Raw genomic sequence first — 27,725 nt, 5'->3', positions numbered from 1 at the left:
CAGGTGGTGCTCTATGCACACATTGGCCTCTGCGCTCAGTGGGGAGTCTGCTGAGATTCCCGCTCCCTGTCTCCCTCAGCTCTTCCCCTGACTTGCGCTAGTGTGTGTGTGTGTGTGTGTGTGCGCGCGCACACACACACTCTCTCTCTCTCTCACATAATCTTTAAAAAAATTGGTGTTGCAGGGAATCTTCATTTGATGACACTCAAGTTTGACAGAAAGAGCGTTCTCAATGAGGAATTCATATGGTTGCACAATTTGGAGGTACAATTTTTGTGGGGGCTGTGTCTCCCCAAATCAGAAGACACTATGACTTTGCTGTTGTGTATGCTTGGGGCCTTCAGATTGGGGCCTGAAATAGTGTCTGCATGAGGTAAATGCTCAAAAACATTGAATTCACGTTGCTGGCCACAGCGGCTTGCAAATTTCACTTTAAAAACATTAAAAAAAAATCTCTGTGTAAGTACCTGATACCCTTGGGCTTAAGGTGTCGGGCAGAGGAGGAGAAATACAACCTTCCTTATCCTCAAAGATCAGAGGAGCTACAACACACTTGCTAAGTCAGGGAGGTATATTGAGGCAACAAGAAAGACCTTCTGGGGAGTTCTGTTCAACCCTTGGAGAAACTGGATCCCAATTTCCAAATGCAACATAGCTGAACTTTTAGGGTTTTCCCCTTCACATCCAAAAAACAAATTTGTTATCTTCCCAACCAAAATCTCTATAGCATAGGTCCTAAGTAATGGTGTCATCCAATCACTCAAACTAGAAACTCTGGAATCATCTTTAAGTTTTCTCTCTCCAGATATTATTAGCCACCAACTTCCATACAGTCTTAAATTCATTCCCTCTTTCTCTCCCTTGACTCAGGGCTGCAACATCGCTCCCTGGTATTTTAATCTCTCCCTCACTCCTCCAGTTTTGATTCCATGGGCCATCATTAAAAGTTGTTACACCTGCAGTCGCCCTCAACTCTCGCCACTGGAAGACCTTGGTGAGAGAGTTCCAACCCTGGTTAAGAGTGGCATTCTCACTACTCTCCACCTGTGTCTGGAAGCTGAGCTTGGGTGGGAAAAGCCACTCATCCCCACGGACTGGCCACCCGGAGCATCCCAAACCACAGGTGGGTCCTCAGGGCTGCATGGAAATTAGAATATATTCGCCCGGTCAACTGACTTCCCAGCTCCTTCAGTGTCTCTCCTCCAGTGCCCAGTGTTGTTCCAAGCCTTCCCCCACCCCCTTATTCTCAGCTGCTGACTGTGCCTGCCATTCCACTGGGAAAGGGGAACAACCAGCAGAGGCGTCTCTCCTCTACCACCGCTAGACCGTTGGCCTAACTCATCTCCTTCTGTCCCTCTGCCCCCAGCTCCCTAGTGACCCCAGTCCAGTTCCCACACCTGAATCACACATGGTGATTCCATATCACTCACTAAAACCCGAGCTCCTTACCACGTCATGGCCCTCCCTGGTCTACCCACCTGCAGATCTCAGATTTCGTGTCCCTGGCTCTCCAGGACCAGAGGCACGGTTTCACCTGGGGACCTCTACACACGCAGCTTCGGTGGCTGGAGCGTTCTCCCCATGAAGGTAGATGGGGTTCATTTTCTCATTTCTCTCAGGTCTTGGCTCAAAGCACCCTTCTCAAAGAGGCCTTTTCTGTAACCACACAAGGACCTCTACCTTGTCACCCTCAGTTCATTCCCTGCTTCGGTTCCTATGCATTTATGTACCAACAAAACAAAAACAAAAACAAAAACAAAAACAAAAAGAGGGAGTAGTACTGTGATTTATTTCCCTTATTTTAACTTCCGAACACTATTGGGATTAACACTATACCTGGCCCAGGTCTCCTAAAAATACAATAACAACAACAAAAAAAAGCCCAAATGGATGTTTTAGAGCAGTTTCCCCATATCCGTGGTGGCATTCTGGACCACTCAATGGCCCTTAGATCTGCGCTGAAATGGAAGCTCATTGGGAGGTTGTGGTTTAGATTGGTGAGGGTGGGGTTCCACTGACTGAGAAGCACGTTAAGAGTCAGGGCTGACCTCACTCTTCTTGTTTTCGACCTCTGTCTCTCAGTTTATTCACAGCTAGGATAAACCCGCTCAGTTATAGGCTTCGTCCAAGCCACCGGGGAAACACTGGTGAAAAAGCAAACACAGCTAGGTTTTTAGCAAGGGGTTTCAGGACCTCACTCAGAGAATTGCAGGCTCTCCCTTGACTGTAAGAACGATGACCAGGTGTGACTGTTTCCGAACCAAACTCAATGTGTGCACCTGTGTTACCTCCAGGAGACAGAATGAATCTCCTTTCACAGTGGACCACAGTGCCAGCATGGTAAGGGAGTACCTTGCCGGGGGAGTAACCCACACCCCCACCCACCCCCCACCACCAATGCAGCTTCTAATGAAGCCAGGGTAGGCAGGTTTCCCAAAGGTGGCTTTTAAGATAGGCTCTCAGAAAGCTTTTTCCTCAAGCGAGTTTGTTCTCCCAACTCACAGTTGATGAGCCACAAGCCTGTGTAGAAAGTGTACACATTCTGCATTTTTGTGGCCGGTGGCAGTGTCCTTGCCTGCTTGGCTAAGGTCATCTGAATTTGTGTTCGCTTGACATCACAGTGGTCCTGACATTTCATAAAAGCACAGATCTGCCCCTTCCTTCTTTGGCTTCCAGATGTTGAGTTTGCCAGGCAAACTCTAGCTCCCTCCTTATTCAAGGTGGGCAGGAAACCTTGCCAGTTCAGAAATCCTTGGACAGAGCCTGCCCACCACCAGAGGTTACATCGGCTCTAGCCTGGGGAAGGCTGTACCCACCCAACCACATCCCTGATCACCAATGGATTGTCCATGCTTCTTGGCTATTCAGGTAGGACCATGGCACAGCTATGAGAGCGTGGGTGTTTGGGTATGGAGCTCTGCCCATCAGGGACCACCTAGCCTCTGGCCAAGGACTCCAGGCACGAAGTTGCACTCGGCTCCCCTCTTTGTACTTCTGGGTCCGCGTGAGCCTACGTTCCACTTCCCCGTTTTGGAGGAACTCTTCAGGTAGATCCATTTACCAAGGTTGACCCAAGGGGAGAAAGGTGCTTTGGAGGCATACAGGGATTTGAGCGATTCTTGAAACTGGTCCAGGGTCACCGAGTCCAAGCTTCCCAAGGTGTCTTCAGACAGTGGAAATGCCCCAAATTTTCCTTCCATACAATTTGCTCTGGTTCAGGAGGGAGAGAGAAAGCTACCCCGAAAGCAGGGGGCCAAACGGTGGGTAGTTTGTGATATGGCTGCTAAGTTGACAAAGGGAGACGGCTCTCCTGGTTCATCCCCACGAAGGTGTTCAGGGAGCTGGGGTTTTTGTGACGGAGACCTGGGTGGCTGACTGGGACTGGCGGCGAACAGTCACAGCGCCAAGGGCGGCCCAGCGGGGCGAGGGCGGAGCGGGCGCCGCTGCGCTGACTGCCGCGGCAGAAAGGGGGCGGCCGCGCCCATTTCCTCCGCTCAGCCGGGGCCGGCAGGATCCGCATCGGCGAGCGGCGCCTCCGGACTGTGCCGGGCTGGTGCGAGACGGCTCTGGCCGAGCCCGCGGCGGCTGCCTCCCCTCCAGACGCTCCGAAGTCCCCCGCGCGGATAGCGTTCTCGCTGCCCCTATGGACGCGGCGCTGAAGCGGAACCGCCCGGAGGAGCCGGCAGAGCTCCCGCCGTCGGCCCGGGACTTGGAGGAGGAGGAGGACGAGGAAGAGGGAATGGAACAGGGGCTGGAGGAGGAAGAGGAGGTGGACCCCCGGATCCAGGTAGGGCTCGCGGGAGGAGGGGGCGCCGCGGAGGCGGGCATCCGCACTTACACCCGCCTCGCGGCCCCCAGTGCCTGCGGTCCTGGCGGTGGTGGCCACGTAGGTCCGGGGGCGAGAAGAGAGGGTCCGGGTTTCCAGTTTCACAGGGTTCACGGGGAGGTTGCAGTGCCTGCGTGGATGCGGCCTGACTATAGTGGGGAGCCCCCGCAGATCCCCGGCAGGATCTGGGGGTCGCCGTAGCATGCCCAGTGGTTCGGGCGGATGTGCAACAAAGGGAAAAAGGGGGCGGGGGCGCCATGCGTGTGGCGGGGTCCCCCCCGCCAGGCTCCCGGCGCAGCGGGCATCCCGCGGCCTCCGGGCTGGGGGCGGCGGGGTCGACCGGGCCGCGTGGGCGCTGGGCACGGTGGGCGTTGTCCGCCCCTGCAGCGTGGGCTGGCACCCGTGCCCGGGTTGCGAGCCCTCACCTGGCGGAGGTGCTCGTCTGAGCCATCCATCTTCCTCCTCGTCTGATTCATTGTTAACGAAGGGCTTATTGTCGCCACTGGCTCAAACCTCCGCTTGGCTTCAAATGATCGAAAACCCAGCTTTTCCTTGTTAGGAGATCGGGGTGTGCACAGAAACCGGGGACAACTGATGCGCAAAGCTCACGCGGGGAGAAGGCGAGGGGATTGGCCTGGCTTTCTGTGCCTCCATTTCTGAGGGAGATGATTAAAAAACAATTTCTAAGCCAAGATCTAGGAGTGACAGCTTAACCTCCTCACCCTCTAGGCAAAAAGCACAGCAAATCCCTTTCCGAGACCCGTTTTTCTACCCTTTCCATAAATCATTTATATATCTATATATATGTATACACACATTGCTTTTAATCGTGCTCTGCAATTTCTAGAGCCCTAATTGGTTTTTCAGTGCGCAGATCAATTAAAAGCCCATTTTAACTCAGCTGTTGCCATTTAAATGAATTGTTTTGGCAGATTAGCAAGATAAAGATCAGGTGGAAAAATCTTTGCATTAGGAATTCTATTAATTAAAATCACTACTTCAGACTACTAAATTTTGTTTTCCTGGTACGGGAATTCTGCTTACCAGATCCTTTGTTTGCAGAGTAAAATGAGTTAACTTCTCACTGGGTACTTTCTACAAAATGTCAGTTTATAAATGTTTATTTAAAGGATCAGGATTAAAGCTAGTTTTTGTTTTGTTAAAACAGCTAGGTAGTTTTAATTGACAGTTTGAAAAGATTTTCATTTCTAGAAAAATAACCACAAAGGAGCTAATGTCAGAATTCTGCCCTTGATGTAAATAATTTCACTTAGGTTTATAGTTTCAGCTTGGCCTTGTTTCTTTTCTTTTATTGTCTTTTCTGCAAAGTTCTTGCTTGGAGGCGGGAGATACTGTTTTAATTTGACTCCTAAACCATTTGTAACAGGTGGGTTTACCCGAAGTCACATACCTGCAATAAATACTTGACTTTCTAAGAAAAAAATTTCTGGGACCTTAAGGCATTTTTGATAAGAGACATCATCAACATCAAGAAAAAGATTTCGGAAATTACTGACATTCATTTGCTCTTCAAGCCAGGGCTCAACTGTTGTCCTTGAGAACTAATAGTGACTCATCTCTCTTCCTACAAATTGTGCTGGAGTACTTCTGCAGAGAGTGAGCTCAGTCGTATTGGAAACAAAAGATGAATCCCTTAAATCTTTCTTCCCTCTCTTTTCTTCACTAGGGAGAACTGGAGAAGTTAAATCAATCCACAGATGACATCAACAGACGGGAGACTGAACTTGAGGTACTGGAGGCTGGGTCCCTGCTTTTGGTGAGGTGGTGTTAGTCCTGCTGACACCAAGCGGCTTGATCTTGTTTTAATAGCTGGAGGATGACTGCTGGCGTCCCCTCCGTGGAGTTGAGCAACAGCCCGCTGTCTGACGGAATGAAATATGCTGCTGAGCCCAGCGTGTGGGTGGAACACATGTGGATCCTATTTCACATGTTTTTCATCATGGGAGCTCGGTGGGGCCAAAATCAAGGGCTGTATGGAGCACTAAAGTTCACGCGTCTGCGGAAGAGCTTGGAAGGATTGAGGGGAGAATTAGCTGCGCTCTATAATGGAGAAGAATGAATAGTTTACAAAAGTTCTCCAGTATCTTAGGGTGGCTCCTTACATTTGTATTTGGAAACGCTGAGTATTTCCTTAGACTTCTACAGGTTTTGACTTTCTGTCCTAAAAATTCACCCCCCTTCCACTTCCTTGCTCATTTCCTTATTGTCTGTTTGCATGTAGAATGTAATGATCTTAATGGTAGCAGAAAGCTGTTTAGACTGGAAGGGCTTTCCTGCTGGGGAGAGGCACTTGAGACTAGAACTTGATTTGAATTTCATGAGCATCTTCCAACGTGAGTGTAAATAGATGAGCATTCTTTGCAGCTACCAATTAGTCCCCATCCTTTTTTTAGTGGTGGAGGTTTTTACCATCCATCAGCGAATCTGAACAAGCCCCGCATGGGTCTGAGAGCCGGTGAATGACTCAGAGAACCGTAGGACTGCAGGGAGCAGTTGGGAGGACCTGTTTCTGTAGCAGGAGAAGTAGTAAGGAAGGTCACCACAAAGGGCAGGAAACATCTGGTCCCTAAGAATGAGGGTGTGGGAAATAAGAATGATCTGTGGGGAGGACACTGGCAGCCTTGATTTCTGACTGCATGGCTAGGCCCTGGAGGCACTGAATCTGAGTGTGGAAAAAAAAAAAAAAGGATTGAAAGCATGTTTTCTGAGTTGTGTGTGAAGGTTATCACTCACCCTTCTATTCTGATTATATTTATCCACGAACACTGGCTGACCTTCTCCCCCAGGTGGAGTAAAACCTGCATATTTATTTAAAAAATTTTTTTTGACTTCTAGTGGATTGAGTCTCTTGGGACAATTGAAATCTCTCAGAATCTCATATTTCTAATACATTAAACAACAGAACCCCTGCCATTTCTCTAGGGCTTTGGATTTACAAAGTGATTTTTACAAGCTTTATCTCCTGTCATGGGAGCCTAGAACTGTGCTGTCCAGTATGGCAGCCATTGGCCATGTGTGGCACTTTACGTTTAAATTAATTGAAATAAGATGAGAAATTCAGTAGTCACATTTCAAGAGCCTAGTAGCCACCATATTGGACAGAACAGAGAACAGTTCTGTCATTGTAGAAAGTTCTGGAGAGCACAGTTCTGGGAAGTGGGCTCTGCTTTTTCTCCAGATGAGGCTGTTGGAGGTACATGGTCTCATGGTTCAGTGATGTGTCAGGGCCAGGTCAATTTTCCACATCCCTTCTAGCTCCCTTCTAGCTCACGTTTTGCCTTTCCAACTCTGCATAGACAATTCAGAAATAGGCTTTTGGGCGGGGGAGGCATGAACAAGAAGGCTCCACAGGGTGCTTACCTTCTGAGTCTAAAATTGGTTCACCTGATAAACTTTTAGCTCTGATTTCACAATCCTTTTTCTGAATACACTTAAGCGTGTGTGTGACAGGAAGCTGCAGGACAGGTGTTTCCAGCCTTGCTCTGGAGAGCACAAGGCTCTGCAGAGAGGTAGTCAGAGCGGGCTTGTGTTGCTGGCTGACCTTTTCTTGGTATTATTATAACCAAGGTGGACTCACAGAGGTATGACACAAGCTACCTAAGTCATGAAAACTTCCCTCGTGGCCACATTAAAAAGTAAAAAAGAAATAGCGGAAATTAATTTTAATCTATTTTGTTTAGCCCTGAACACCCAACGTAATATAATTTCAACATGAAATGAATATACAAGTAGTAAATTAGATGTTTTATGCGTGTGTGTGTGTGTATATATATATATATACGCGTATATATGTGTGTGTGTGTGTGTGTGTATTTTTTTAAACTAAGTCTTCAAATTCTTGTGCATATTTTACGCTTAGAGCACATCTCAACTTGGACCAGCCACGTTTGTGTGCTGATTAGCCACATGTAGCCCCCGGTCTAGTATATGTTTCCTGTCAGACTCAGGAGCATTGCCTTTCACCCTCAGCGCCAGTGCCCCGACACTCATCACACTGCCCAAGCCCCGAGGTGGACCATGTCTCTGCCGTCAAGCACCGGGCACCCACCTTGGGCTGGGCACTGGGTTGGCCAGTGCGGGTCCGTGGGTGAATAAGACAAAGGCCTGCCCTCAGGGAGTATGATTTTAGTTGAGGGCAAGGAACCAAGAGGTAGATAATAATTGCTGGTTGTCATCACTGCAGCCGAAGAGTGAGGTGACGGGTTCTGGGGGCGGGGTCACTGGAAGACACCTGAGCAGAGGCCCACTGTGCGAGTGAGCGAGCGGGAGAGTCCCCGTGCAAAGAGGAGCAGATGGAGTGAGCCATGGGGGTGGCGGAGAGGAGTATGCCAAAAGATGTGGGACAGGAAACAGCCATTTTAATATCGGCTTGTTTCTCTCGTTATTCGTGGTGACAGTTTTCTGTAAAGTCACTGTGAACATTGAAGTAGAGAATACAGAGCCATTGCTAGGCCTTATATTATGTCTTCCTCTGGGCCTCTGGTCATACTACTTTCATCTGCTGAGCAGTCTGGTACCTTCTTTTATGCATGTTTCTGTTTAGAGCCAGTTTCTTTCATAGACGTCCTTGACTCGTTAATGTTGGACTCGCAGGCCAGCAGCCTGTGACTCAGGCCTGAGCCAAGCCTGCCTCGCTACCACGGTCCATTCTCTATAAGGCCCGTCCCAGCCTTCCTGGGCTCAGCGACGTTGGACAGCCCTTCAGCCCTGGGCTTGGGGGCCGCCTCCAACAGCCCACTCCCCAGCACAAAGCAAAAGTGCAAAAAGTGTGGCACTAGCTGGCCCATGAAAGGATACTTGTTTACAGCACCAGAGCTGAAACAAGGCAGAGCATGTCTCTTTGTTCCGCCTCACTGGGAACACGCGCATGGGGCAACTCACATTTTGGCCACTCTGTGCCTGTCCGTGAGGGACTGGAGAAGCTCCAGGACTATTGATTTTGGAATTACACATACATTTTAGTGAGTATGGAATCTGCAAATAATGAGGATGGATTGGCTGTAATTTCAGAGCCTCTAGAGGAGGGTCTTTTGCTTCTGCATTTCTTTTCCCTTTGCTTTTTTTTTTTTTTTTAAGATTTTATTTATTATTTGACAGACAGAGATCAGAAGCAGGCTGAGAGGCAGGCAGAGAGAGAGGGAGGAAGCAGGCTCCCTGCTGAGCAGAGAGCCCGATGCGGGGCTTGATCCCAGGACCCTGAGATCACGACCCGAGCCAAAGGCAGAGGCTTGACCCACTGAGCCACCCAGGCACCCCTTCCCTTTGCTTTTTAATTCTGACCTGGAGTGGCCAGCGGCTCTCCTGACCCTGACTGCGATTAAAGCATGGTGGTGATCAGGTTTGTGATAGCTGCTCCCTCCCTCAGAACATGGCATAATTGCGTCTGGGGTAGGCTGGGGTGCAGGTCTGATACACCTTAGGACCCCATCACTTGTCTCGGTTCGTTAACTTGGAGACTACCAAAAAAGACTTCTGGATGCCAGCCACCTTCCATGTTGTCAGTTGGAAATCTGCCCCTTCCTGCGACCTCGGTTTGCCTCTGCCATTGTTTAAACAATGTCGTATTCCCTTTGCACTCTGATTTATATCAGAGGGCCAGTCCTTTCAAACTGGTGACAGGAGTAACCTTTTAACCAGAGAAGCCCTTGGATAGAAGCCTGATGTTTCAAATTAAGAAAATAAATGTATTTTCTCACAGATATGTGGGTTAGTCAGCTTTAATCATTGAATATTGAGCACCAGCTGTGTGCTGAGAACCACGAAGGGGAGAGAGCAGGGCAGAGAATGGGCAGAGAATTATAATTAAAGGACACACTAGGTTATGTGCCCTAAGGAGAGAACCACGGCCAGGAGGGGCTAGCAGTGTGGGTGTTTGGGAGCCAGGAGGATGCAGTGTTACACGTAGTGGGTTTGAAAGGCTTCCCTCGCACCTCAGGACCATGTGGGGGACAAGCATTCCAGCCAGAGGGAACAGCCAGTGCTAAGCTGAGTAAGGCCTGGCCTGACTGAGCCCCTGCAAGGGAGGGCCCAGCGTCCTGGGGGGTGGGGTGAGCCATGGATAGAGGAGAGGAGAGGATTCGGAGAAATGTGTCATTCAATGTGTAACAACCGTGCCAAAGAAGTAAATGTGCTAATATACTTTTACAATATGTGTTCTTTAGAACTAGCTTGTTTCTAAGTGTTAAAATAAGATGCGGCACAGAGGATTTCTAAAGCATTGTAATCAAGATGCAATATTTCCCCTGGCAGTTACCTACTTTTGACCATGATGTGTGGTGTTTTCATGGTCTCCCTTGCTTGCCTGGAAGGCGGGCTGTTCTGGATCCAGAAAGTGGTCAAAGAGGAGGAGGGAGGGGAGGAAGGCCACGACCAGGGCTAGTTACCCATGGACAGCCTTTCTGGCTCTGAGTTGTCCAGAAGCGGACTTTTTCAGTCTGCCCTTCCCCAGGGAGGGAAAGCCGTTAATTGTCAACGCTCAAGCTCTTTCCCTCACTGCTTAGGTGGGGGTGGTTTGAAAAAGCATTTGATTCTGATGCCAGCTGTGTTCCCTAAACTTATGTAAGGCCTGCACCCAGAATCTGCCTTTCTCCCCCTCCAGAACGCAGCAGGCACTTTCTGTTTAAAAACAAAACCAAAACCAAAAATTGTTTTGTGCTAGGAACCTCGGGTGGGGGAGGAACGGTGAGGGTGGATTGGAAGCGGCTCCGGGTGACATGAGCTGGAGCTGCAGCCGCTGCTGTCCTCACGGCTTTGGCCTGAAGTTTGGCCATCAGAATGGTAGGACTTAGGACTTCCTGCTTCAGTGATGCGCCCCCTCCCTGCTGCTGGGATGTCAAGGGACAGCAACTTTTGACCCAGAGATTGCACAAATTTACCCAATGGAAATAACTGGGCAAGGATATAGGTCCAATAATGTTCATTGCAGCATTGTTTAAAAATGTTGGAAAATTATGAATCCAAATGACTATCAAGAGGGGATTTGTAAAGTGAATACTATGGACAGGCAGTGGCTGACAGCCTAGGCCTTAAAATGATGACATGGTCTGTTCTTAACCTAGAAAGATGTCTGAATGGAAACAGATTCCAAAAGAGCATACAGTATGGTCTTATCCTAAGAAATGTGTTTATGTGCATAAAAATGTTTGGAAAAGATCAGACATGTTCTATCTGATGAGAGATGAGGAATATTTATTGTCTTTATACTTTCCTATAGTGTTTTGAGTTATTTGCATTGAATTTGTATTACTTTGTCATCAGGAGAAAAAACCCCAAACCCAAAGTCACAGGGAAGTAGCGGGTTGAGGAAAGAGTCTTGGTATCAGGTGACATGGGTAGAATCTGAGGTCTGCTGACTTTTAGGGGCACTTGGCCCTTTGGAACCTGAGTCACCTCATCTGTGAACTGGGGCAGTGATTCTTGCCCATGTCCTGGGTGGACGTGGAGGACAAGAGGGAGTGCTTTGATAACCACACAGCCTGGGAGAAGGAGAGGCCTCGTGCCTGTGGGGCACCAGAAGCAGAGACATCTCTGATGGGATGTCCACTGGAGCCAGGCCTGTCACAGTCTCTGGCCATGGCTCTGTTCTCTTCCCCCACACCCCACCATGACATTTCTTTGTCAGAGACTGGCTCTGGGCAAGGGGCCAGAGAGAGGGCTTCTACAGGTGGGCTGGACTTTGAAATTACTGGAGCAACAGGGCTTTGCTCTGTGGCTGGTCTGCTGGGATGTGGAGATCAGTTTCCTGAGGGAGCCCTGCTTTGTTAGCGTGTGTCCTCTCCTGGGATCTGTCTGGTAGTTTGTGGTGCCCAGTAGTCATTTGAGTGGATGAATAATAACAGATTGCCCCTTCATAGCTTTGGGCAAATTACTTAATGTCCCCAGGCCTTGGTTTCCCCATCCCAGTGATGGTGCATAGTGAGCCATTAATAAGTATTATGGCTGTTCTTAGTGAAGCAGGACAGCTGTGGGCTGCCGCGTGGCCCCTGCTTGTAGGGGAGACTTCGGTCCATCCTGGGATGTTTTCCCTGCCTGCTTTTGTCTCCTATCTACTCTTCGTGTCACCACGACAGCTAACGTTAGTAGTCCCTACGATGTGCCAGACCCTGTTCTAAACACTTTGTGTACATAAGTCCCTGAGACCTTGGACCAACATTGTACAACAGATATTATCATCTCCGTTTTGCTGATAAAAACGGAGGCACAGAGTTCAAGTATCTTACTCTAGAGCAGTTGCTCCATTTCAGCTCTGCTGACATGGCTGGTGCGGTGGGGGAGCTGCCCTGTGCACTGTAGTAACATCTGCTCACTGGATGCTGGCAACAGCACGCCTCCCACCCCAAGCTATGACAGACTAGCCACCTGTGGACTTGCGAATTGTCCCCTGCGGTGCAGAATTGCCCCTGGTTGTGAACCCCTCCAAGTATGGCCGTTGTTGCACCAGCTGCCTCAGTGTGACATAGGATTTTGTTAGAATTGCCAAATCTTTTACTTTTTCTTTATAAGGATTTTTTTTTTTTTTTTTGTAACCTCTACACCCATTGTGGGGCTTGAACTCATGATCCCGAGATCAAGAGTAACTTGCTCCTTTAACTGAGCCTGCAAGGTGCCCCAGAGTTGCAGGATCTTGGGCCCTGCCCAGAAGCAGGGAATCAGAATTTCTGGGGGTGGTGCCCAGAGCCTCTCTTAATCTTAATCTGTGCTTGTCTCATGCATATTCATAATTCCTGTCACTTATTTACTTGTCTGGCTCCCCCACTCACCCAGCCCACGGGGAAGGAAGGGGTGGGGCCTCCCACCTCAGTGCCCCGGCATAGGTGCCATGCATGTCCGGATGGGTGGATGTTGGTTTGCAGCTAGGATCAAACGTTCTTGTGGACTCATGGCTCTTGGCATTGTCCTACATAACAGGCGGGTCTCCTTTCTCAGTTGCCTGTTCTGGGATTGCATTTTTCCCCGGGCTGTTCCTAGGCTGACCCTGTTACAGGGTCAACACGGGTAGAACACAACTTGTGTTCTCCTTTCTCTCCCCAAAGTCCCTGGCTCAGAGAGGTCTTAGCTCATGGAGGAAGAGGATTCTGCCCTACTTGGAGATGCTACAGGTTGGCTTGTTTTTAATTGAGACACAGTTGATGAACAATATCCTGTTAGTTTTGGGTGTAAGATGCTAGGGTCTCAAGAGTGGCTTTTTGCATTAAAAAGGGATGGAATATGTGGATAGAGACAAGGGGCCGTGATCTGTTTAGTGGGAAGAAATTAGGGAATACAAGTTAAAGTATACATAAAACTATATGTAGACCGTATGTAAAATGATACACAAAAACAGAATCTGTGCATCTGAGAGACAACAAAAGGTCTAGTGTGGCCCACAGACTATGAATTGCTTATTACCTGTTAAGGTGAAGTAAATACAGCAATTGAGAGTAAGACTTTGGAAACTTTTTTCAAAATGCAGTTTGACCTTGCTGGGACTTCCACATGGCCTTTCACTTTCCTAGCTTATTTTTTATTGTAGTGTTGATTCACAGTGGGTGGGGAGGGGGGTGGAAGATCCATTACCATATAGTTTGAGAAGCATGGCTCTAAAAAAATGTATCCTCAGATGTGACTAGTGGCTGTTGCTAGTTGCTAAAAATGTGGGTGATTTTTAGGTTTCATTTTTTCGGTATTTTCTGAATTTTTCACAATGACTGTCTTTTATCATCTTCATAAGCAAAGGACGGGGGTGGAGAATGAAGCACTATTATAAAGAGATGTCTTTATGAGTCAAAGAAATGAATGTCTATGGAAGGAATTTTAGCAACTACGAAGGCTGGTGGGAAAAAATGTTCCGATTGGTAGTCCCTGCCTTCGTTGTAGACCAACCCTGGTGTTAGTGGGTTTGCTTGGTGAATTACTGTATTGTTAGACAGTCATTGTGGTAATTCCTGGCAGCACGAAAAGTGCTGTGAAGGCATTTTAGGATTGTCTGTAGCCAAGAAGCCCTCATTTGTACACTTACTATAAAACACAAAATCACCAAGATACAATAGTGAGAAACATTTCAAGTATTAGGAATATTTAGATATTGAAACTCAGTTATGACATGAATTTGAGTTACTATATGAATTTTAAGCGGATGAGGCCGGAGGGCACAGAGAGGCTGCGTTGCCCCATCTCACTCACTGGCTCTTCATTAGCAAACTGCTCTTAGTTTGGGCTGTTGGCGAGAACACAGAAATGGCTATCTAATATTGGTACAGACTCTGTTGCCTTAAAAAAAAAAAAAATCAGATCAGTCTTCCCTTGAAGCTGTGAAGACCATTGAGATGCTACATAGTCAGCTGGAACCCATCTTAGGAACATAGGCACTTGCTGTTATGATGCAAATGGAACTTTTCCGTTGTGACACGACCAGATCCTGAGGTTTATCCAAGATGCCATCCCTCTGACTCTGAGGTGCCCCAAAGTGTCCCTGCCTCAAAAGACAACAGGCTGTGGGCTCGATGGATTCGTTGCTGTCCCAGTGGTGCATAGAAGCTTCAGGTCACCAAATTGTCAGAGCAGTGGTCCCCATGGACTGCTGCTTTTTCCGGGAGAGCTGCTGTTTTCTCCTCTGAGCGTTGACTGTAGGGACTGGCAATGTAGTGGGGTGTGTGTGTGTTTTGGCTGAATGACTTAAACATCTACTGAACCTTATCCTGTGGCAGATATCCTGGTTCTCTTTGCCTGGCCCTCCTCTTTGAGAGTGACTTAAGCTGCCTAGCCTCACTTGGATGTGTCCAGCAGTAAAGACTGTATGGCTTTGTGTGGTACGGGTCTCAGGGTAATTCGCAGAGTACCTCTTGTAGGTCCCGGAACATCAGCCTCTTTAATTTCCTTAAAGGAAGATGGAAAAAAATTTTGTTCTGTTCTTGCCTGGTTTTTTTCCTTTGCTGTGTTTTGCTGGATTATCCAAGAGATATTAATATTTGCTCTGACATAGAGAAACTGCTAACGGGGAGACAATGAGAGGAACATCCGCTGTTTGTTGTAACCACAGACAAGCCCACTTCATGTAAACTCTTCTGTTGTTTGGCGTAAAGCTCAGCTGAGGTGTGACAAATGGGCTTTGGTCGTCGTCCACTCTGTCCTTCTGCTAGAATGCAAGGATTCTGCTGCTTCCAGCTCGGTTTGCAGCCTGCATCTTTGATGTTTTCTTCCCCAGCTTTTGGCTTTATGGGAAGAACAGTAAAATAGGGGTGTCGTCCTGCCTGATTGTCCTGTTACTGTTTCTACCAGAACAGCTGGTATTTTGCCCATGACTGTGGGTCAGGAACCTGGGAGAAGGCTCAGGTGGGTGGTTCTCCCTGGCGGGGTCCGTGCAGTTGCAGTCCGATGTCAGCTGGGGCTCTGGTCATCTGAAGGCTTGGTTGGACAGGACATCTGAGGAGGCCCACTCCAGGGTCTGGGAGCTCAGCCAAGGTCCTCAACCAGAGTGCTGAATCTGAGCTTTCTGGCACTATGTCTCATGCCCTCTGACCTCGCTATGGCATCTGGACTCCCACACTGTGAGCATCCCAGCATGACCCTATGGAAGCATCATGTGTGGCTTTTTCTCTCTAAGCCTTGGGAGTCCCATAGCAGCACTTTTGTCACATTCTGTGGTCCAAGCAGGTCACGAGTCACCCTCATTCAAGAGGAGGGGACAGAGATTCCATCCCTTGATGGGGAGCACTGCCAAAGAATCTTGAGCCACATTATTTTTTCTTTTAAAGGTTTTATTTATTTATTTGACAGAGAGAGACACAGCGAGAGAGGGAACACAAGCAGGGGGAGTGGGAGAGGGAGAAGCAGGTTCCCTGCTCCCCCAACCCCGCAACAGGGAGCCCCACACAGGGCTCGATCCCAGGACACTGGGATCACCACCTGAGCCCCAGGCAGATGCCCAACGACTGAGCCACCCAGGCACCCTGTGATCTGCATTTCAAACTGCCATGCTCATGGTGGTAGGGTACAGGGACTCATTTTGAGGCCTGCAGGACATCCGTGTGCATTTACTTGGTGAACAACCACATTTCATAATGCCTCGTTGAGATGCTTTAATGGTTAACCAGCTAGCCAAGCAAGGACTTTAGTTAGCGTTCTCCATGACCCTTAAGCCAGCCAGCAACAATAAAAGCAAAAGGGAACAGTTTTGTTTGTTTGTTTAAGCAATGCTGTGGGTCTTGTTCTAGGGAATTCTTTGCCACTGTGCCCATTTCTTAAAAATTTTGTCCAAGAGAAAATGATGCCATGGCTTCAAGTCCTATTAGGAAACATTAGGGGAGCCTAAAGCTGAAAGTGCAGTGGCTAGGCTTTGTAAATTCGAGGGTGGGGAGGGAGGTTCTGAAGCTTCTTGGGCAGCTCTGGACATGCTGTTTCTTTCCTCGTCCCTGGTTTTGCTTTCATCCCCACTGGGGAAATAGACTCTTGGTATCGCATGCACTTGCTAGAAATTGGATCTACTCCCCGAGCTGGAAGTTGTTAAAGCAAGCCACACTTTAATGTTATAAAACGTAGGGTCAAAAATGGGTAGGGGAACTTGTTTTGGAGTCAACAGATGCTTACCAACTAGCACGTGATGGTGGCAAGCGTGGGCTTTGAGGTTCAGGAGGGCTGGATTTGAATTCTGCCTCTGCCTTTTCATAAGCTGAACAGTCTTGACAAGGTTTTTTTTATTTTTGTTTTGTTTTGTTTTGTTTTGCTCTTCTGGGTTTGATTTTCTTCTCTCTGAAATGGGAAGGGCAGTACCCATCTTGCAGGGCTGTTAAGGATGAAACAAGGGATGTTTATAAAGTGCCTGGGACGGTCCCTAGCACGTAATGTTCAGCTGTTGATCCTTTCTACCTTTTGTCATTTATTGAGTAAGGACACCTATATAAAAGGCGTTATTTATCAAAAGCTTACTACACATTCAGTGTTGTGGCAAGCGCTTTATATAGTTTACCCTAGTCTCACAGCAGCTCCTGAGGACATTGAGAAACAGAGGCGCTGAAAGGTTGAGTCCCTTCTCCCAGGTCAGCAGGTTGGAGAGCCAAGATGTAAATCCAGGAGTCTGAGGCTGGAGGTCATGGCCTTAAGTAGTCTGGGATATGTGTTCTGGATGCCTATCCTGAGGTCCCCACCAAGACTGTGGGGGAAAGAATGCTGGTGTAGGACTTAGGAGACAAGGTGTTCAACCTCTGTTCTGATTCTCACCGGGTATACATCCTTGGGAGGGGAATTTACTTCCCCAGCCTTCAGTTACCTCATCTGTGAAATGGGAGCATCTGAGCCAAATGATTGACAAAGTCCTGAGATCTTGACTTTAGCCATATGCCGAATGAATTATGAATCCCCCTTAGTCTTGATGATAGGGGCAATACGGAAGCTCTTTGGTCAACCTGTGTTGCAGGAAACTTAACATTTTATTTTTCCTGAAACACTAGTTGCACAGAGGTAAGGAAAAGTCCCTGAGAAAGTCATCTGCCCTCTTCCTTCCCACTCCCCTGTTCTATTCCTAGAAACAACCACTTTTAATGCTTTTAGCTATTTCTTCTGGTGGATTCTTCCGGATCTCTAAAGTGATAGCGGTGGATTTTGACTTTGGTTCTTTTGCAGCCCGTGCCCTCCTTTCTTTCCGTTCTGATGAGCTGCAGGCAGGAGAAAGGTTATCCAAAGGAGGTAGGACAGTCAGCTTGCCTGGAATGCTGTGGTGGGTGGAATCATGCTTGCAATAGAGGCTGCCCAGCCTGCTCTCTTGAGCTTTCCAAGGTTACCTGAATTTACCATATCACCCTGATTCTAAAACTTGTGTGAACTATAAAATGGACTTTGTATTGCATTCCAACTTGGGTTTTGGTCAGAACGCTACCCCTGAGAAACCTGCATAGTATAATCCATCCAAAATGTGATACTTGCAAATTTTTGGAAAAAGTGGGTCTCAAAGTTGAGCAAATGTGTTAAGCCTTTGGTTGTAAGCATGGAAATAGTTCACTTGTGGTTGAACTCAGGAAAATGCCATGGTTTCAGCAGTTCTGCCTCCTCTTACACAAAGAATCTTGTAGGTTTAAAAAAAACTATATCTGGCCATGAATAAAAAGGCAGTGGGGACTGTCAGTCTTTCTAGGTGTGTCTGTGTGTGAGAGAGAGAGAATGAGAGAGAGAGAGAGAGTGTGAGAATGTAGGGTTGTTATGTAACTTTAGTCTTTCCTCCAGGACTATCTAGGACTGACCCTTGTACCCCCAAGATTTGAAGGGCCATGGGCTTTTTCCTTTGTGGTGCTTTGGACCTTGGGCTATTTAAACGTACTGTTTTACAGTTGGTTAAATTCCATTCTTGTGGCTCATGCACATGGAACATCAACAAAAAAAGATGAATTGAAAGTGAGTCTTTTCCAAACGGACATTCTACAAAGTAACTGGCTCATATTATTCAAAAATATCAAGGCCATGAAAGACAAAAAAAGACTGAAGGACTGTTCCGGATTAAAGGAGACTAGAGAAACACGGCAACTGAATGCAAGCTGGCAAGCCTGGATTGGATCCTCAAAGATTGTTCACCTTTACTATAAAAGACAATAGTGAGACAGTTGACGCAATTTGAATAAAGTCAGAGACTAGATTAATTGGTTGTGTTAACGTTCTGTGTAACTATCTGTGTTAACATTCAGATTTCGATCATTGCCCTTTACATAAGAGTTACATAAGAGAGCGTCCTCATCTTTAGGAGCTATGTGCTGAGCTGTGTCAGGGTAAGGGACATCATGTCTGCATCTTACCCTCCTTTTTTTCCAAGTCTGAAATTATTTTAAATTAAAAATTTGAAAGGAGGACCCTTTTTCTCATTCCCAGTTTTGCCAGCCAGTTGCCTTACTCAGCTTCCAGATGGCGGGGCCTCCCTTGGTGATGGGATCTTCATCTTGGCCAGAGCGTCAAGGGAAGCCACGTGATCTGGGCTGGCGGGACAGCTCTGGTGGGCGGTGATGTCCTGTGAGAGGGGTTTGGTATCACTTGTGTGTTTGGAAACATTCTAGAGTCACATCAGAACTCTAGAACAGCCTTTCTGTATAGGAGAAACTTGGTTTTCTTTGGGCCCAAAGAAAGTTCTGAGACCTCTGTTAACCTCAGAAGAGGAGAACTTGTAGCAGGAAACCATACTGACCACTATCTTTTAGTACTTTCCTTTTCTCCCTCTGGGTGGATAATTCAGAACCAGGGCAAGTGGTGTGGTGCTGTGAAAAGAGGAAACAGCACCTGGCTTTGTCTCCGAGGCAGTCAGGCTGCACAGGGTTTGCCCCAGGGTCTGGAGCTGGGCAGTGCCCAAGCTGGGATCAGAACCCCCTACACTATGGCCCACAGCCACTCAAACAGCTTTAGTAGAAGGGAGGATATTCTGAAAGTTTGAAGGAATCTTTCATGGAACCCGAGGGAGGGAGGCGCCGTAGAGCCTTAAGCATAGGGAGCCCAAACATGCCAATTGGCCGGACCTGTCAGTTTATGCCTCTTGTTCCAGCCTAGTTATTAATAGTGTTCCACCTCATGGTCAAAACTGCCTTGGTTTGACCAATAATTTATTTGGCCATGTAATTGCGGGATTAGAGCCTGGGACCCAGCTAATCTCCCACAAGCCTTCCTCTGCCACCACCTCTGTTTTCTCGTTGGCCTTGGCTCACTGTCTGCCCTCTCTTTGTCTTCCTCATCTGGCTTCCTCTGTTCCCTGAGAGAGGGTCTTGTAGCAGAAATCTGATGGCAAGGTTCTGCCTGATGCAGGGGGGACAGTGTGGGGGGACAGTCCCCGTGGAAGGAGCTGGTGGGTTTGGCAGACATTCCAGGAAGTCTCTGTGACTGAAGTCAGAGGCTGAGGTGGAAAAGAAAAGGAGTCAGAAGGGAGAGGGGTTAGGCACCTGGCTCCCAGCAATGACTGGCTTCTTCCAGCTGGAAGGCCCAACGCTTGTCTCCCCCCGTTCTTTTCCATGCATGTTGTCATTCCTTTGGAGCTGTTCTAACCAGGTTCTCCTAGTTGGATGACACTTGCTGATGTGGAATTGGGCCTGCGTGGTGATGGGGAATGTCTCGGCGGGGGCTGGAGGCAGCTCCTTGCTGCTCCCCTGCCCTCCCCACCTCCCCTCTCCCCTTCTGCTTCCTCCTGGCTCCTGTGTGCTCAAACCTTGGCTGGCTGGGTGGGCTCTCTAGGCCCCGGCTCTATCCTGGAGGCTTCTTTCCCATTCTGCCTCTGCTGCAAAATTCCTGAAGGCAAAATGAAATTGTCCTGCCCCCTCTCTTCTCATAGGGCTATGAAAGCCACTCCCCCCACAGGAGCTGGGACTGAGGAAAGGAAAACTGGGCCGAGGCAAGGAAAGCAGGCCGCTGGAGGGCCCGAGGAGCGAGGCGTGATCTCTGAGTGGAAAAGTGGAGTGAAATCCAGGGTCAGGAGCTAGCTTTGTGCCGTCCCGTGTAGCAACCATGAGCCACATGTGGCTAGTTAAATTATAATTTAAACATTACAATGTAATTAAAAATCTGGGTAGTTGCTCTAGCCACCTTGCACGGTTTCATTTAGCCACATGTGGCCAGTGGCTTCTGTGTTGGACAGACAGATAGAGAACATTGCCATTCTTGCAGAAATTTCTGTCAGACAGCCCTGGAGAGCTCTTACCGCTTTTCACCCTAGCGCTATTTCAAGTGTTTTCTTGAAAAACACTATATCAAGTGTTTTCTTTGTGTGTTTTACTAGCCGCCACAAGTGCTTTTAAGAGATTGGAGGGGTGAAGGGAAAACACGGTCTATAGTAAAGTTAAAAACATTCCAGTCACCTTATAACTGGTCAGTAAGTCAGACAGTTTCCAGTGGTGCCTTTTGTCATGGAATTCTAGAACATTCATGCAAATGGAGACTTTACATGTCTAACTCGAGTTATTCTTCTGCCAGTATCATAATTTTTGTCATATCCTAGTTCCGTATGTACTGTTTATTCCATATTTTCCTTTAAATCGACTCACATTTTTATTTTTATTTTTTTGAAATGGAGACTTCATGACTGTAAGTGGAAAGGCATCAAAAGGAAATACTTTTTTTTTAAAGCGAGCTTTTTGTTTTATTACATTTTTTATTTTAATTCCAGTGTAGTTAACATAGTGTTAATTTCAGATGTACAATATAGTGATTCAGCAGTTCTATACATTTCTCAGTGCTTATGATAAATTTACTTTTTTAAAAAAGATTTTGTTTGACCAAGAGAGGGACGGTGAGAGAGGGAACACAAGCAGTGGCATAGGGGAGGGAAAAGCAGGCTTCCCACTGAACTAGTGCCTGGTACAGGACTCGATCCTAGGACCCTGGGATCATGAACTGAGCCGAAGGCAGAGACTTAACCCACTGAGCCACTCAGGTGCCCCTATAAGTGTACTCTTAAAGCAAGCTTTTTTTTTTTTTTTTTTTTTTAAAGATTTTATTTATTTATTTGACAGACAGAGATCACAAGTAGGCAGAGAGACAGGCAGAGAGAGAGAGGAGGAAGCAGGCTCCCTGCAGAACAGAGAGCCCGATGCGGGGCTCGATCCCAGGACCCTGAGATCATGACCTGAGCCGAAGGCAGAGGCTTAACCCACTGAGCCACCCAGGTGCCCCTAAAGCAAGCTTTTTTATTGAATAATTTTACATGTATGTACAAATGCCCAACTCATAAGGGCATAGCATGGTGATTTGCAAAGCAGTGCTGTTTCATTTCCAGAGGATTTGTTATTTTGCTTATCAAATTCTAACAGATTCCCTTCTCTGTGGAAGGCTCTGAGCTAGACTAGCTACCCCTTTCTTAAGAAGGAGATTAGCAAATATAAAGATGTGGGAAGGTGCCATAGAGACATATTAGCACCCAACAGGGCCTTCTCCTTGGACCAAACAGAAGGATTTAAGAAAGACCTGAGAAGGAACAACTGCTTCACTGTTACTGAAAATACACTGGTATTTCTAATTTGCAAGAGGTCTTTGCAGGGCAAGCCCAAGGGGAAGAGTGTAGCTTAGTCTACACAGCGGACTGGTGCTTTTGGCCTTATGTTCCCTTTACACTCTTGTAATCCAATCACTGAGGACCCCAGAGAGCTCTGGATTTTTGGGTAATGTCTATATTTGCTGTGTTAGAAAAATTAAAAGACTTGTTTTATAGTATTAAAAACTTGTCTTAATTCATTAAAAATGACACTAAAAAGACTTATTACATATTGATACATATTTGATCGGAAATAACTATTTTTCCCAAATAGAAATTCGTGAAAGGAAAGTAATCATTTGATATTTTGTTTGTTTGTTTTGTTTTGTTTTGTTTTGTTTTCGCAAGTCTCTTCCAAGTCTGGCTTAATAGAAGAGCTGAGTTCTCTGCTACTGCATTCCATCTCTCACAATGACACATACCAAGTAGTCTCTGGAAAACTCCACTAAACACTTACGGGAGAATGAAGGTGAAAAGGCAAATAAGTCAAACCTGATAATGAAAATGGTTTTGACTTTGCAGACTCCCAGTAAAGGCCTCAGGGACCCCCATCACTGTTTCCTGGACCACTCTTTGGGAACCACAAGTGAAGTGAACCACGTCAGATGAAAAGACTCAAGTGTGTGCTTCTGTCTGAAGCCTGACATGCACTGGTGTGTGACCTGAGACACCTGCAGCCTGGGGACCATCATTCTTGCTAAGCCCGTCTTACAGGGTCATTGTGAGGCTCAGTTAATGCCTGTGATATCTTTCTACAAGCAGCAGTGTATTTATAAATGGCATTATTAAGGATCTTTTGAAGCATGGCAGCATCTGTAATTTGTAGGACAGAGTTTTTTTTTGACAGGAAGTAGGATTTATTGGTAGGCATGAATAGGGAGGGGGCAGTTGTGAGCTTCTCCTGAGAGCAGAGCCTGCCGTTTGTCCAAGGGGCCATGATTGGGGACTTTTTTGACCCCACAGCTATGTGGGATGAATGACTTTTCATCGACCATGTCTTTAATTTCAACTGCATTGTACATAGTAAGCCCCACTTCTTGGAAATGTAAATCTCCTCACGGCCAGGGAACTTGGCCCTGCGTAGAGCCTTAATCACATGCTCTTTGTTCTGTGGCTTGGTCCAGAGGGACATGATGACTTGGCCGACGCACCCTGGGGCTTTCCAAGGGCACCCTGCATCCCTGCCTGGAGCCTAGATTGGAGATAGCATGAGATCAGACGTCATTGTCCACTGGAAAGGGCTGTCTCCAAGGTCCCTTAAGGCAACCCATACAGTCACCAGGCTGCACACACTACCAAGGAGGCTACTGTTGGCAGCCACTGCACACTGGGTCCCCACAGGGAAAGAATAAGATGGTTATTTTTAAAAACTGATGTCCCGTCTTCATGTTACTTGGTTCTAGAGACACCTTTGTGAAAGGGAAGGGCTGTCATTCTCAGCTTACAGGCACGATAACTGAGGCTTAGATGAGGGGATTGGCCAGAGAATAGAGACTCATCCCCAGTGTGGTGATGCCTGGCACGCTGTTTCCAGTGTGTTGGCGCTGGCCGGTTCGGTTTAGCCAGAGTGTTTACCTGATACGGGGTGTATTTCTGACACACTGACACATTCAGACAGGGTTCTGTGCCGCCCTCAGCAGTCCTTGCTTGAATAAATTGCCCTCAGTCTGAGTCACCTAATGGAAATGACATAGTTTTCAGATTTGAAGAACTGAGGGATCCAAGCAGAGGGAACCCTTCTAGAACTTCCTCACCTGCCAATCTAAAAAATTAGCTGGTAAATAGCCCTGGATGGTAAATGACTTGTTTTTCTTGACTGGTGAAATGTTTGCTCATTCTCGGGAGGTAAGTTTTTACGGAAGTTCATGGATCATTTACTGTAGGGAAAACAGTCCGTTCTCTCTCCTCCCTGGGTGTTTCTGGAAGCAACCCTTCACTCTGGTCTTGGGAAACACATTTTTCTATAATTGTAGGAGTTAGGAGAACCACGGTCCCGTCTTTCCTTGAACTAGGAACTAAGGCAGAAAGCACAAGTTCAATCGTGGTGAGCAGTCTTTAAAGTTAAGGCCACCTGGCATTATGATGGATTTAAAGAAATGCTTTAAACAGGTTAGGTTGAATTAAAGTTCCAGATTCTGCTCCATAGAAGCATGACTTTGCTGTCAGGGGAAAGAACCTCAGTAGTTAACCATATTATCGTGCTTTGCCATAGACTATAGATTGACCCTCCCTTCCCTGTCTACATTGATGACTACCTTAAGGCATCTTTCTCAGTCCTTTTTTTTTTTTTTTTAAAGTTTTCATGCTATTGCAAATGACAAATCTATTTTCAACTAGCTTGAACAAAATATAAAACAGTGGTGACAGCTGGGTGTGTGTGTGCTGTTTTGGCCCTGGGGAAGGTGTTGTATAGGGTTAGACTGTGAAGCACTGCTCTGTCCGGAAGCTCAAGTGTTGCTGAGACTTCCTTCTCTCAGACTGTCTTCTCACGGTGCCAAGATGGCTGCCATCTGCTCCACGCTTTCATTCCATTCTCGCAGCCATCTCAAGGGAAAACAGTTCCTCTCACAGTTTCAGAGAAGTCCCAGGCTGAAGTCTCATTGGTTCCGATGGGTCACATGCTCTCCCTCCACTCACGGAGGCTAGGAGTATCTGAATCTGATTGGCCAGGCCTGGGTCACATGACCACTTCCGAGACCTGGGTGAGGCCCAAGAAAATCAGGGCTGTTAACGTTGGCCGGGCAGGAGAGATTTTGGTTTGTGGGCTCTCACGATCCAGTATTTGTGGAGAGTTGTTACTCAAATGGCTATGATTCTCTGTGGAATGGTAAAAGAACTGGGTCTGCTTTATCTTCTCAAGGAGAAGGCTGGCTTTGTGTTCAGCTTTTAATGCATCTTGGATGAATAGGCTTGTTGGGGGTTGGACGTGAGCCAGTCGTGCGTCACCGTCCCCACCAACACAGCCTCATTGATAGAGAGGAACGCTGGTGTCAGACCAAGTCTCTTGGGTGCGATACCCTTTGGTGGCCACACACTTACCCAGGTTGGTGGTCCCCGAACCTGCTGGCTGGAATCACCTCAGGAGCCCTGTTCGCCCTTTGGTAAAACCCAGCTCTGATCCTGTCATGCCTCTGCTTAAAAATTCACGGTGGTATTTTACCACAATTTCTTAAAAAGGGGAAAACAAAGCAACAACAACAAAGAACCCTGCGTTAGTGTCCCATCCTTCTACCCTACTCCCGTTTTTTTCCCCCTTTAGAGGCAGTGTAATAGATAAGCTTAATGTACTTTCACTGATTAGGTAGTAACTTCTAGGGCTCTAAATAGTGGGCTCCGTGTGGCTGCTTGTTGATTTGTCAGTTTTAGTTACCATCTGCCAGCATCCCACTTGGAAGATGAGATTTTAATCTCTTTCCTCCCTCTGTCCTCCCAGACACTCCCCTTTCCAAACACTTCCTTTCCTCCCAACAGAGCTGTGGTGTAGTCGGTATACAGCATTCACGTGATCGCGGCTGTGGAAGTGCTTCACAGTGGAGCCTTCCAGTAAACTACCATTCCTTTCCTTTTTGTGGTAGAACGCATTCTTCGGTCATTTCTGACAGGGGCATGGGAGGTCAATTGAGACTTATGTTTAAATATATAAAATCAATCCACCGTGTCTCCCCACTGTGCGTGGGATAAAGTTCCAATGCCTTACTCCGCACACGTGCCTCCTTTTCTTCCAACCTGCCCCCCCCCCCCCCCCCCCCGCCCCCGGCTGCTAATGCCCTTGCAGTTCTGTCCGGGAAATCTGCAAATCCTCTTTCTTGGCTGCTGGCTTGGATGACACTTTGGGTGGTCTTCATGGTTGCATGTGTGTTACACACGCAGTGTGTATACTGAGGTCTTGGTATTTTTCATGTGACATTACACTTATTTACTGCTTGAGTTTAAATCTTGGTTCTGCCATTTCCTAACTCTGTGGCCTCAGGCAAGCTACCTCTGTGCCTCAGTTCTCCTCTTTGTAAAATGCAAAGTACAGCAATAGCACTGCCTGCTAAGGTTGTTAGCGATTGCGCAAATTGATGGAATGGAAGCATTTATAATAGTGTCTGCCAGATACTAAATTGCCATCTGCCCTCTACTTCCCTCTCCCTCACAAAGACAGACTTGGGTGGGTTCTAGCCACCAGGGCCCAGAATACCTCTTGGCAAATTAAGTCTCCAGGGGCTGGGCTGGGCACCTCAATGAGTGATGCGGGCCGAGTGTGATTCAGGCACAGGGGTGCTGGGGACTGGAAGGGGCAATCTCTTTCTGAGGGGCATCTCCTATTCCACTTCTAGGCAGGTGTCAGGTAGGAATGGGGGCCCAGGGTTGTCAGATTATCAGATTCTTTTCCTTTATGAGAAGTTTTGAGAATCCACTTCTTTTTTTAATGGGTTTTTCTGGCATTTAGTACACACAGTACAGACCAAAGGCACTAAGCCTACTGGCCCACAGGCTGCTGGTTTGGGGCCCAATTCTCATTTTACAGAAGAGGCCCAGAGAAACGATGTGATCTGCCCTGGGTCACATGCCAACTGATTGGGCCCTCCGTTACCTCCCTTGTCTGGTTGGGGAATGGAGGTGGGAGGGGTGGGAGGAGGATGGCTAGTGCTGGCACTGCCTCCCACGGTGGGGACTTGGGGGATCAGTCATGCGTGCCAGCGCTATTTGTGAAGTCTCTGCCTACACTGTGTAACAGGTTGCACCTTCCATCCTTGTCAGCCACACTTGCCTCAGAGAGACCTCCCTGGTGTTTTTTTTAAATAGGACGTGGGTCCCTTTTTATGCCAGGTGTTGGTAGGGGGAGGATTGGGTGCATTTACTGAGCATCTGCTGGGTGTCCAGGAACTGGTGATAGTTTTACATTTGCGTTCTCCTTTATTCCTTCTAACTGCCCTCCCTATGAAATGCAAAGTAGCTATTTAACTGGTAATAAAAATGATTAATAAAGAAGTTAGCTGATTAGAGCCTCAGAGGTTTGGATGGGATTGGATCTATCATTCATATATATATGTGTGTGTGTGTGTGTGTGTATATGTATGTATGTGTATATATATATATATATATATATATATATATATATATATATATAAATTCCCAGGCTTCAGACAACATGCTACCTCCTACATATTGGCAGTTAAGTCTGGGAGAAGCTTGGTGGGGCTTTTCGAGTCCCCGGATGGCCTTATGCACTGGTGCCACATTCTCTGGAGGACAAAGCTCATGATGTTCATCTTTAGAAGCTGTAGCAGGTGGCTGTGGGCCTGGCTAGATAGAAGAGAAGGCAGTGAAGATGATGATGACGATGACGATAAAGGCCTGGGGGAAGGGACCAAAGCCAGTGTCAGCAGTGGGCTGGGGCTCAGGACCTTAGAAACTGCCGTCCAAGGCAAAGGCAGTATCATCATATGTTAGGGGGCTGACATCCTTTTCAAAGCCATCTAGCAGGCTCTGGTGCCATATGATAGAGGGGAATGAAATAGAAGTGAGCAGAGCCTCCTTCACCCCCGTGAGCCATCCCATTGGCCCAGGAGGCCCCCACTATCCGATGTTTAGAGATTTTAGATGGTTACTTGGGAAATGGGCCCTTTGCTGCTGGTGGAGCTCACACGGGCCCTATCAGCAGGGTGGCTGCTTGGTCTTGGGACAGCCCCACAGCTGGTGTTCATGTTTTGTTCCTTCTCAGAGTATCCATTTCCCCTTTTAAATGGGAGCCTCTCCCTCTGCCACTGACCACCCCCCCCCCCAATCATGCAAATGCTGAAGGGAAAGGAGTAGAGGGGTGGAAGCTCTGGGAAGTACTGATCCAACCCTTCAGTAGGTCTTCCTAGACATTGGGCTAAAGTCCCCCCTCCCTTTTTTTTAAAAGATTTTATTTATTTATTTGACAGA

General features: G+C 47.5%; 1 protein-coding gene across 1 annotated transcript in view; it reads left to right on the top strand.

Annotated features, from left to right (window-relative positions):
- The first annotated feature begins 3,498 nt into the window (after positions 1 to 3,498).
- The window catches only part of SH3BP5 (SH3 domain binding protein 5), a 70,884-nt gene continuing 46,657 nt past the window's right edge, over positions 3,499 to 27,725 (top strand). The window contains exons 1-2 of the mRNA XM_080808074.1: positions 3,499 to 3,787; positions 5,514 to 5,576. Of these exons, the coding sequence (XP_080664200.1) occupies positions 3,644 to 3,787; positions 5,514 to 5,576 (207 nt within the window). The 5' untranslated portion in view covers positions 3,499 to 3,643. The remainder of the gene's footprint in view (positions 3,788 to 5,513; positions 5,577 to 27,725) is intronic.

This window comes from Martes martes, assembly GCF_963455335.1.
Source record: "Martes martes genome assembly, chromosome: 1".
In the NCBI taxonomy this organism is placed as follows: Eukaryota; Metazoa; Chordata; class Mammalia; order Carnivora; family Mustelidae; genus Martes; species Martes martes.
The sequence above is the reverse complement of the archived record's forward strand: the minus strand, read 5'-3'. Positions and strand labels throughout refer to the sequence as shown.